The following is a 12,332-nucleotide window of genomic DNA, read 5'->3' as shown; positions in this document are numbered from 1 at the left end:
AAATCAAAAATACTATATATTAATGGTTAAAGCAGTGTCAATGGAGCTATACTGGCTTATTCCCCTAGAACAAATCCCAACTCCTGGGAAACTGGGAGGTTTTTGTACTACAGTTGGAAATAAAATTGTGCATGGAGCCTGAAAAAACACAGTGTCTGATAGGCTGAAAAAAGTGGTCTCATGCTTTCTCAGTCACCTGATTACTCTGCAAGATAGATCCAGACAATCTGTTTCCTAGTGAGCTTCCTCAGGGACATGTATGATCAGAAGAGGCTTCTCGTACCATAGCAACAGCAGTCCCTACCTCCCATTGTGTCAGACTCTTAAAGACTGGAAAAAAATTGTGATTCATGCAGTCTATGGGGAGAGATTAACATCAAAACCAATGTTTGGGTCCCTGCCAAGTCTCAAATGTCTGACCTTCCATGGGGGTGTTCTGTAACTGCACTCATATTGAGCCTTGATAAAATTAAAGAGTTACAGAAATGTCTCAGATTGCAAAAAGCAAAAGGGGAAACGCTGAACTGTGTTGTCTGGTGATTTTAACAGGGAAAACCCCTAAAATCTCTCTGCAGTCATACAGAGGAAATATGCAGTCCTCTGCCTGAGTCTCCTGGTAGGCTTGCTCTTCGGGCAGGGATTTACACAGGTACCACCAAGGGGATGTTCACTTGCTTTGAAGGATATGGCAGTGCCCGTGGGGCTCTGCAGACTCTTTCCTGCTGACTGTCTTCCACTCAGGGCTGTGCTTGCCTCTCACTGGCTCATTCTTGCCGTGCATATAGCACTGTAATGGGACTGAGAGTCTCAAAAGTGTGGTTTCTTTCTATTGTAAAAATTTCTGTATTTTACTCTATAGCAGACAGCAACCTGGCCCTTACTGCACTTATTTGGGAGTCTCCATAGTCCATTAGGCTTGCCAAATGTCTCACTTCTTGTTTTACCAGCTCATCCAGAGACTTGCATGAAGAACAATATAGTATATTTGTTACTTGGTTTGATCCATATCTCCTATGAAGTTACTGTCCGGAGAATGCATCCCTCTGAATTATTCCCAAGACTGTACAGCCTTATTTTCAGGGCTAATGCATGGCTGGCTTCCTTTCAGATACCCTGATTTGGAAGAAAAGGCTAGATTTCTTTATTCTGCACACAGATCTCTCAATCCTGTAGCTAAACCCAAAAAAGTCTCAAAACTATAACTTAAAGGGGTTGATCTGTAAATTTTCTTAACTGTGAGGCTGCAGGCAGTTCAGAATAAGGAAGACCAGCTATATTAAATTTTTTTCTTGAACAGATGTTTGTACTGTTGCAAGTACTATCAAAGTAGAATTTCAGAGCTGCTTCAGCCTATGAGCAGTATAATGGAATTTATTGTATTTACTGAACGCTCTAGCAGGTCACATAGCAGCAGAACAATAGGTAATTTTGAAGACTTAAATTAAAACAGACTGGGTTCCTCGCATCTGACAGACTTTTTGTCTTATTATCAGAACTACAGTGCTGTTGACAAGAGTTAGGAAATACTTTTTCATTTTTCAGAATTGCAGATATTTTGTACCTCATGATTTGTAAGCATAATTATATGCTTATTTCAGGAGGAGATGCTGACATCGCGTACATGGAGTGGTATAAACCCTTGGTGTGGTTCTGGATCCTTGTTGGCCTTGCCTACTTTGCTGCCGTTCTGAGTATGATTGGAGACTGGTTAAGAGTCCTGTCCAGGAAGACACAAGAAGAGGTATGATCAGTAATTTCTCAGCAGTTTGTCATTTTACAAGAGAGATTTAAGGGCCTGTTTCCTGCTTGTCTAAATAAGGATGCTGCTCTTCATGACCAATGCTAAATATGTCCTGTGGTTTACTGTCGGCCTTTGGTATACAGTTATCTCTGATCTTTAGCGCCTTCACAAAGGGAGAGAAAAAAGCCACGGAAGCAACCAAGGCTGTAACACCTCTATCATTACTCAAAAATACACCGAACACATCAGTAGGATTGCAATTATGGAATGAGATGCCAGCCTTTACTCTGAAACTAGTTACGAAATCGTACTAAAAATTTCAGTGTTCTCACCTTAAAAATTAGGAGATTTTCCTGTCTTTTCTTATGCCAGGGAATGTGGTTCTGAATAGAAGTTTAGATTCAGGTCCCTTACTGTGTACTCTGTTTTTAAAAGTTGAAGAAACTGAGTAGTCAACATCAAGGAGAGCATGACTAAATTCACTCAGAACATGCCCTCCCTGACTCAAAGAGGATGCTGCTCTATTTCCTATTTTTCTATTTTTCTCTTTCTATTTTCCACACTCAAATAAGTGCGGAAAATAAAAAGGCAATTGGCATGCCTCTAGAGCTGAAGCCTGTGGCGGATGATGTTAGTAATACAATTCCAAATTTTAAGCAACCCTGCTTTTCTAGGACAGTTTACTTGGCAGGATTAACCAAGTAGCAAAATTTGGCAGGGAGGTAGTGCTGTTTCTAATTTTTGTAGGCATCTGCGCCACACAAGGCCTGGTGCATCCCCCATGCATCTCCATTAATAAAGGAGACTTCAGAGAGCATGGCTGTTCCGTTGATCAGCAGGCACCTACAGGGAGGAATCTGGTCTCCCACACAGGTGCCTTCTGTCACAGTGCTAAATGGACACCTGCGCATCTGGCCTGCAGAAAAAAAGATAACTCCTTGTGGATTATTGGATTCAAAAACTTGAGTTCAGGCTGCAGCAGCACAAACAACTCATTGACCATGGTGGGGTCCTGCAGACACTGTACTCCTAAATCTGTTCTTTAGCTGAACTTTGAGAAAGGCTTGCTTTAACTGAAATATTTCTTGGTCATTTATCTTGATTTTTCTCATTTTGGAAGGCATATTTATTGAGTACAGCCATTGCTTGGTGCTTTATTCTTAGCCATTATTCCAGCCTCCAGTGCAAAGGAGTAAAACAGAGAAAGACAGTGGGACATTCAAGGATATGCTCATAGTGCCCATACAGAATGTGTGTTGAAAACTCCTCCAGATGGCTTGACAGTGTGGTGTTTGGACGGTTGTGCAATGGAAATGTCCACTGAAGACAGCTACATTTGTCCCTGAAAATGAGCCCTAGACTGAGGGAGTCAGAGGGCCACTTGAAATTAGCTAATGGATATTAAACATTAACTGCTCTGTAACCCTGTGGCTCTGAACAGAACCTTCAGTGGGACTAAACATCTGCATCCATGGGCAATACAGGAAAACACGCTCCTGTACTGCTGCACTGGTTGTTGTGTTGTTCTGAAGTGTATTGGTTTAACTGTGTGTGATTAACTTTGCCCACTTTTGACCATCTACTGCTGACATTATGAGTCAGGAATTTCGTTCTTAATCAAGAATGGATTAGCATGAACATGTCCCACAATGTAACACAGCAATAAAATGTGTGGGATGGTAAAGTGACACAGGCAGATGAGTTCTATGTCACAAAAGCCATCAGTTGGTGTGTTTAGAGTTTGCCCAGTGTAAGCCCTTTACTACTGAAGCTTGGGACCAGATGGATGCAGTGGAGATGGGACCTCTTCCCAGTTTCATGCCAGAGAAGAAAGTGCTTGTGTTACTGTTCTACAGAAAAGATTTTGCTTTTTTTTTTAAATTAATTTCTCTTTCCTCATGTTGTGAAGGTTGGAGAAATAAAAGCCCACGCAGCAGAGTGGAAAGCAAACGTGACGGCCGAGTTCAGAGAGACACGGCGGCGGCTCAGTGTGGAGATCCACGACAAGCTGCAGCGCGCAGCCACCATCCGGAGCATGGAGCGCCGGCGCCTGGGCCTGGAGCAGCGGGCGCACTCCTTGGACATGCTCTCTCCGGAGAAGCGCTCCGTCTTTGCAACCTTGGAGACAGGACGCTTCAAGGCCTCCTCTCAGGAAAGCATCAACAACAGGCCCAACAACCTGCGCCTGAAAGGGTCAGATAAGCTCAACAAGCACGGCCAGGGGGCATCTGAGGACAACATCATCAACAAATTTGGATCGTCCGCTAAAATGACAAAAAGGAAAAACAAAGACGTCAAAAAGGCCATGCCTGAGGATATGCACAAAATTTATGAGACCTTCAGAAACTATTCTGATAGAATACTGGATGAAGAAAAAAAGGAAGAGGAGACTGAGAAGATGTGTAATTCCAAGAATACTTCTAGCACTGCAGTTCTGACCGACTGTATCCAGCAGCACTCAGACCTGGAAAATGGAGTGATTCCCAATGAAGCCAAAGAAAGGAAGCAGAAAAACAAAGTGGTACTTTAAGACAGAAGTTAAATGTAAAAGATGTTTGACTTGAACTAACAATGTTGGTGTTTTTATATACATATATATTGAGACACGTGCCTTATACAGACTCCTTATTCAGTCTGAATTATATAGCATCCAAGAATATTTCACTGTGCCATAAAGACTCAAGCTTGCTCTGCCAAAACAAATCAGGAACACAGCACTGCAGAATGGCAACAGAAAGCTACGCACATGGAAATTTCAGCCTGTATAAGATTACCAGGGCAAGACACAAAGGAAGGGCTTGGACCATGGCAGTATCACCAGAGGGCTCCTACCATGGTGTGATATTAGACAAAGGGCAGCTATGCAAGAAGGGCCTATGAAAGGGATGAAAAACAATGTATCTTTGTAATGGAGTATGCATCCATAAAGCCTTTCCCTGGTGATTAAAAAAAGGAGAAATAATTGGAGTGAACTAGACACTTTCAGTAAGGCTTAGTTTACGTTTTGGCACGTGATCCAAGCTAGATTTTTTTTTCCTATACTGGAGTCAGATGCATTACCTTTCTAAATGCCAAAAGAATGTCCATGGACACAGCTAGCAGCTGAATGCTGGTTGGAAAATCAACATAGACATAAGTAAGGGTTGGATTGCTCTTTTCAGTAAAAAAAAAAAAAAAAAAAAAAAAAAAAAAAAAAAGCAAAAACAAAACAAAAAAACTCTGTGGGTATTTATCTTAAGCAATGAAAAAAAAACCAAAAAAAGGAAAGAGACAAATGGATTTTTTTTTGTGTAGGAAAATAAAATGTAAAGTCACAGCAAGAAAGTGCATATGAAGAAAATAAAGCATTTCATGTTATGTTGTTTAAAAGAAGAGAAACATCAATTTAATGATATTTGGCTAAAAGTATAAAACAGTGGGCCAAGGTTTTTTTATTTTTAAGAATTTCTCATTCACACTTTTCACCACTGAAAAAGCCCCTTCTATTTTAATGCTGTAAGACTATAAGGACAGAAGGGAAGCTGTAGCTTTTGCATGTCAGCAAACTGCTGTTCTCTAGCTGAATCTGAATTTTTAAAAATAGACATAAAAGCATATATGTGATTCAAATGAGGGCCAGGGCTACCATAGAATCTCAGGGCTCTCTGTTCCCTTTTGCTGGGTTTGGTTTAGACATAAGCTGCTGTCATAGTCTCAGAAAATAAAAGAAAAAAGAAAAAACAAAAAAGAAATTTAGGAAAAAAATATTGTGGTAATCTTTTAAGTGCTTATAGCTTTAAGTGCCATTAATGCTGTCATATTTTTTAACTTTTTAAACAAGTATTTTGAATTATTCGGTTCATTTTCTTTCAAGTACAATCTTTGTTGGAAACTTGCTATCTCTTTTCTTGATAAGAACTAAACATGAGCTCTCTGCATTTCTAGACTAAAGTGAAATGTAACTAAACTGTGGGCATTTTTAAAAATCTTTTGTGCTATCTGGGCATATGGATATGAAAAATAGAATTGTGTTTTCAAAGAAAATGCTGCAAAATAATTAATGGGAATTGCAAAACATACTAAATTTTTATAATGTCAGCCTGTGGGCTACTGGGTGGGCCATTGCAGATAGAAGACTATGCATGCTGGAAATGAGATACACATGATTGTACCAGCAATGCTTTCCCTGAGCTTTCACAAAATCCTAAATACTCTTGCAATTCAAACTGTAGGCTTATAGGTAAGGTAAGCATGGATGTTGATTGCAGAGACTCATGCAAGCTAGTCAAACATGCAGACATCCACAGGTCATGCAGGCACAGACTTTTGGAATTGCATGCTGATGTCTACACACACAAAAGTGCATGTATGATTCTCTGATACTTTCTGAGATTTTATGCACAATAAGACAACTCAAAATCAAACTGGCCACCAGAATTCAAGATTGCCATGGCTATGAATGGAAGCATGGCACTGTGTATGCAAATTTTGAATATACATATTTGCATATCTAATAACTCTGCTGAATTTGCAGGAGGGAGCCAAATCCCGCTAGTGCAGAGGAGGAAAGAAGTTTTTAGTTTGTTCTGCTGGTTACTTCTCTTGAAATTTCTTATCATATTTCTAATTTCATTATCTGTCTGAAAATCAAGGAAGAAAAAGCAATGTTTGAAAAATTTCAGGTCATTTGGGATTTCTCTAACTCAATAAGATCCAAGAGAAATTGAATTCTACCTACTTCACCAGTGACTCTCTTAAGGTGCAGGGCTGCACTCTGGCTTCACCTTACCAGAGACAGGGCAGTAAGCTCAGACCCTGGAGAAGGTTCCACTTAACTCAAGAGCTGCCCTGGCTTCTGGAGACCTTTGTGCCAGACAGCCCTGTGCTTGGTTTCACAAACATGGGGGCTGGTGATCATCCCAGGATCCCATGCTTCTCAAGCCCCAGGCAGACACCAGCAAGGTGCAGGTGTCCTCGAGCCCTGGAGCTCTTTAATCCACCTGTTACTGCTGGTTTTTGGCAGGCCTTGAGTTCCACATATGAGCAAATGTTCTGAAGTCTTATCCATGAGCATCACTAATTCTGTAGTGTCAGGATGGATGAAGCATATCTGGATGTGGCAAGGCTGTACAGATCTGGTGTTTTATTGGTAAGAGGTTAGGAGTGAAAGCTACAGTTTAGATTTGTGTTTGAGTTTCAGAAAAGGTTCAGAAGTGATGAGATGTACAATTCGGGTCTGAGAACTGCAGTAATTCCTTGTTACATCATCCTGTGCTTTGCATCTATGAAGGATCTGGCACCCAAAAACGTCTCATCTGACTCTGAAAGCATTCAATCCATTCAGTTTTGCAAATAATTCTCCTTGGTTACCAAATGCCAAGATCAATATCATGCATGCAGTGTTATCTGTTCTTCAGATGACTTCTTCTCACAAGAAATGCTTGCCTGCTCTGTGTAGTCACACAGACATCTGTAAGGATATGGGAGATGCACTCCCCATATATGAAATATAAAGTTTAGCCATTGCCAGGGCATTTCTTCTGATTAAGGTCAGGGAAAGTAAAGTCTGTCTAGTAGGAATTGTCTGTGTGAACAGGGAATTGGATAACAGGCAAATCACAGAAAACAAATCAACATGGAAAAGTGAGGAGGCAAAATTTGTTGGGCAAACTCAGAACTGTTTGTTCTGATGCAAGAGAAGGACAATGACATCTTGGCATAATTTTAATCTTAACTTTCTGAGTTGTCAATCTGTCCCCTGTCCATATTCTAGGTGATGGTGTGTGAATCATTCTAGTTTCTGTTTGGCCATGCCATGCAGGAGCCCCTGGCTGACATTTTATCAGCTGTTTCTTCAACATCCCTGGTTTGGGATATAATTGTTCAGGGACAAAAGGTGATGCTCAATAAACTCTCAGTGAGATACTGAGCAGAGCATTTGATGACCTTTTATATGAAAACAAAATGCTCTCTTTCATTCCTCTCCATTTCTGTGTCTGTGAAACTTGCTGAGAATGTTGCCAGGCTATGACAGGAGTAAATATTTTTTTGCTAGATGGTTGTCTATTAAATACCTCAATTTACATAATTTTTATTATAATGTGGGAAGTGCAAATGGTGTATTTCATAGGGGGCCAGACAGAAACATCTTGACACCTAAGATGACATTTTAATGCGCTAAATTGCTTTTCCCCTTTCAAAGGTTGTCCCTGGTTTTAATTGTCTGCAACAGCTTGAGAGAGAATCTCAGTTCAAACATCAAATGTTTTTATGGCTAAAATTCTCATCTTCTGGCACTTAGAAACACCTATAAAAAACTTGTAATGTTATTTCTAGTGAGGCTATTCCACCATTATAGAAATTTTTTAGCAAAAGTAGTCTGAACCATATCCAAAACTTCTTTCTCTAAATTAGGCCCTTTCCCAGCAGCCTGAAAATAAGGCTGAGTTACTGAAGGGTGAGTTACTGACTTTAGCTCTCTGATCCTGCCCTGAGCATAACATGACTTGACATGGGAATTGGGACCTGAAAGAACAAGGAAACATGGATTTTCTGTAGCTGCAGCCCTCACACACAGAGGATGACTCAGCTGCTGTATCCCTATAGCTTTCAGCTCTACAGTCCCACTTTCCACGGCTTTGTGCAGAAGAATTCTGCTACAGCACTTTGGGGATCCTTCTGAACCACTAACCATCATAAGCATTGCTGAACTTGTGCAGCTACTGGTTTTCAAAAGATTTGTAATTTCATTAGCACTTAATAGGGAACATTATTTCTAATAAATCCTAGAAATAATAGTAAATAAAATACAATAATCCCCCCCCACCAGTGATTTATATTCATGGAACCTGATTTGGATTGTGGCCATGAAATTATAAATCATCTGAGCTTCTGCTGCCTGGCTTTAGGATGTCGCTAGTACCAGTCTGCTTCCTCCAAACCCATTAATGGACTATGCCAGAGACTTTCTGCAAAAATCTCTAACCCATAATAAATGAAATTATGTCTGAGTTCAGGTTATTAAAACCTTGTCCTTAAAAGCCCTTCATTGAAGTATTTGTATTTATGCTGTACATGGGCTGTTTGTTTGCCATCTTTGGTTTTCTCAGGGGTTTATTTGTGTTGTCAGGTTGCATGATGTCTGCTACTCTCACTTATCCCATCGTCCACTAGAAAAAAATTACAGGTAAAGACCAAGCATCATGTTATGTTGTGTACTAACCTAGAGCAGGAAGTCTCCTACTAAACAGATATGAATTTGAAAGGTGACTGTTTGAGTCCTTCCTGTACATTTACTTGTTCTGAGCTATGTTTTGTCTAATCTAGGCCAAAATCTGCCCCTATAACTGTGCAGTAAAGTGAAGCTGCCTTGTTATTTTTAAGCTTTTTATAGCAAAGGCCTGCTGTTATAATTTATCTCTACTGTGCAATTTATACTTACTGGAATGGCATTATATCAATACTAAACACAAATAAGCTGAGCTTCAGAAGCAATTCCCTAGACATTTAAATATCAATGAAAACACAAGGCAAATCAACACAAATCTGTGGAAGTCAAAAAAAGGCTTGTAGATTAATGTATGAAATGGTTGGCTAAAATATATCACCAAAAAAATGTAGATCTGAAAATTCCTTTGGGTTGCTGAAATTTTCCCAAGGTCCCCATCTCCTTTACTATCAGTAACAGTTACTCTCCTTAATACCATTGCTAAACTGGACTGTGTTTTTTCCTCCTGCCGCTGCAGTTCATAGCATTGTTAGTCTCTGTTGACTTGTGCTGTTGAAATCATGGAGGAAGCAGTTGCAAAAGCTAATTTGGAGTTGTCCTGATGCAGCCAGTGCATAATCTGTGAGCTGGATCATGCTGGGGCGGGAAGGTCACCCTAAAGGCAAGCCTTATCCACCACACTGGTGAGTTCTTAGGAACCAGCTGAAGAACGGCCCCATGCTAGCACCCCTCTCGTGGCTCACATAACCGGCTCTTGCACACAGATTTACTGGTGATGCCTCCTCGCTCCATGCAAACCTCTCTGGTTGCAGGTCACATCTGAGCTAAGTCTTATCAGCAGGAAATGACCGGGCTGCTGCTTTGGGGGAAAGTGAACATTTCTACAGCATTTAGCCTTTTGAGGCAAATAGGATCTGCTTTCCCTTGATGATCTTCAGAGCAAAGCAAAGGCAGGTGATACTTGGCATGTGAGAATACTTTCGTCTCCCAAATACATTCTATCCCCAAAGTCCTTTTTATTGTGAGAGCTGGATGTTCTCAAGAGGAAAGCTTATGGTGCCTGCTGTGAGATGTAAGCTGAACATATCAGCTTTCAGCCTACCATTCAGCAGTTTCTCAGATCCTGGATTCATATAGTAACTTCAATTAGAAAAAAAGCAGATTTTGTGTCTAGATCATATCTTCCCAACAATTTAAATTTATTCAGGGCAGTTTATCAATGTAGTTTTAGTGTGATTCTTTTCCAAGTTCTAATAGAACTCGATCCAGATCTTGGACAGTGCTGAGAAACCACTATTAGTAATTTTCAACTTTGTATTTAAAAAAGAAGTTTCTTAAAATTTGGGGAAACATTTTTTGGGATGCTGTTCTAAAATTTTTTCGTGATCAACTTCAAATTGTATTATAAACAATCAGCGAAACCACTATCTACTTTCTTGTCTCTGTCCCTCTTTCACTCTTTCTGTAAGATTCAATGGTGCTTTAGGAAGGCAATCTCAGAAAAATGAAAATTTCAGAAATGTTATTACCAGAGTGCAGAGCAGAATGTGCTTGTACCAACTTGATAAGTTTTGCTGCTATTGTCTTTATTTTATGATGTAATGTTTTGAAAGATTAAAAAAAATTGGAACAAAGACCATCCAGATGAAAACATTTTCCTTGTTTTTTTTTCTTCTCTTTCTGTTGTCTTATCATCCAGCAATGGGAGAGGAACTGTAATAAATCTCCTTTTTATTGTATCTCTAGAAAACAGTGCATGCTGGTAATATCACTTTTGCTGGAACTTTGAGCTTGTTTCTGCCCCTTCTACCTTTTCTCCTTGGTTGATGATCCAGATTCCCATATTTCCTGGGTGTTTAATTTGGGAAGCCATGGTGCTGGACTGGTTGCAAAAGAGAGACACAAATTTCCAGCCACACTTCTGTTCATACTTAGCCATTTCTGCATTTAGTGACCAGTCAATAGGGAAGCTCAAATCAGAACTTTGGGGAGGCTCTGTCTGTCTTTCCTAGTTTCTTTACACAGAAATTACTTGCTAGAATGACTGGAAGAAGTTATGGATGGAGAAATGAGGTGAAGCTTTGTGGCCTTGGGAAGCACAGACAAGGTGGGGGTTGTCTTTTACTGTGAATTTTTTGTCTTCTTGCAGCTTCTTTAATGTCTGTGTTGACTATTTTCTATGTTGGGCCTCAGATTCCGTCACTGTCTTGTTTTTCCTTTAGCTTGGGAAATTGCAACACAGGCCAGTCCACTCAGAGCGTGCAAACTCTTGAGTTATGGCTCCTTTTGTCAGCAAATTGGGGTGATAAAAATTCCAGTAATCATGGTTCATAGTTCTGCATAATGTGTATAGAGATCCCTCATGGCTGAGCCTTTGTTTGACTTTGAGAAAAAAAAACCCAACCCAACAAACCTGTGGATTGAGCAGAACAATTTCCCTTGTATTTGTACTACTTTTTATATGCTGTTTGTTCTACTCAGTCCATAGTGATTCTTGCTACTTGTTATGTATTAACTGTGCAAGTCAATACATACTTCTCCAAAGGCCACCTCCATCTTCAAAATTCTCTCTCTCTTCCCTTATGAGTGTCTTAATTGGATTTGCTTTAGCTACTCTGTATCACTCTTACTTTTCATGAAAAAATGGTTATGTGCGTTTTCAAGTTTATGCACATTCTGCCTGTTCACTTGGTTTCCAGGTCCAGACTTTATCAAGCTACAGCTGTTTTCTCTGACTTTGTAACCTGTTGCCTGGGATATAGAGATGGTACTTAAGTTTCTGGAGTCCTCCAGCAAACTGACCTATTGAGCAAACTGACCCAAGTCACTTTTCCAGGAGGTAATCGAGAAAGACAAAGAAAAGAAGAAGAAACCTCAACAAGCCAGCAAAAACCAAAGAGTGGACATATGACAAATTGTGAAATACCCTTTTTTTTTTCCTCCAAAATCTGTATGCAGGATGCTGAGGGTTGCAGTAAGATTCTTGCTGAAAAATGATTTTCTCATTACAGTCTGCTGTTTTGCATAATACCAACTATTTTTGAAACAATTTTTACGTGGTAGAAAACCAACTAAAGTTGCTTTAAAAACAATAAATTAGTATATAATAATAAAGTAACATAGTAAAAGTGAATAGTTCAGGAAGGAGTATCTCACAGAGATTTCACAGCACATTTTTTGGCCTGGCACTTGTCACTGCTTTCTAGCAAAGCTTTAGATCATTTCCACAGGGCACCCTGGAGACTTTCCCTGCTGTAGGAGACTGCCTCTGGGTCATCCCTTCCTTTCATTCTGGCACAAGGTGCTGATGTTTTTCTTGATGGAGAACTCTTTTGACAGTGCCATTTCTGAAGCAGAGCAATTTAAATGTCATTACCAAACCCA

General features: G+C 40.0%; 1 protein-coding gene across 2 annotated transcripts in view; it reads left to right on the top strand.

Moving 5' to 3' along the window:
- The window catches only part of KCNK10 (potassium two pore domain channel subfamily K member 10), a 50,817-nt gene extending 45,816 nt beyond the window's left edge, over nucleotides 1-5,001 (top strand). For both annotated transcript variants that reach the window (XM_030949533.1, XM_030949532.1), the window contains 2 exons: nucleotides 1,599-1,741; nucleotides 3,651-5,001. In XM_030949533.1, the coding sequence (XP_030805393.1) occupies nucleotides 1,599-1,741; nucleotides 3,651-4,271 (764 nt within the window). In that variant the 3' untranslated portion in view covers nucleotides 4,272-5,001. The remainder of the gene's footprint in view (nucleotides 1-1,598; nucleotides 1,742-3,650) is intronic.
- The last annotated feature ends 7,331 nt before the right edge of the window (nucleotides 5,002-12,332 follow it).

The sequence above is a fragment of the Camarhynchus parvulus genome, chromosome 5, assembly GCF_901933205.1.
Source record: "Camarhynchus parvulus chromosome 5, STF_HiC, whole genome shotgun sequence".
Taxonomy (NCBI): domain Eukaryota; kingdom Metazoa; phylum Chordata; class Aves; order Passeriformes; family Thraupidae; genus Camarhynchus; species Camarhynchus parvulus.
The sequence above is the reverse complement of the archived record's forward strand: the minus strand, read 5'-3'. Positions and strand labels throughout refer to the sequence as shown.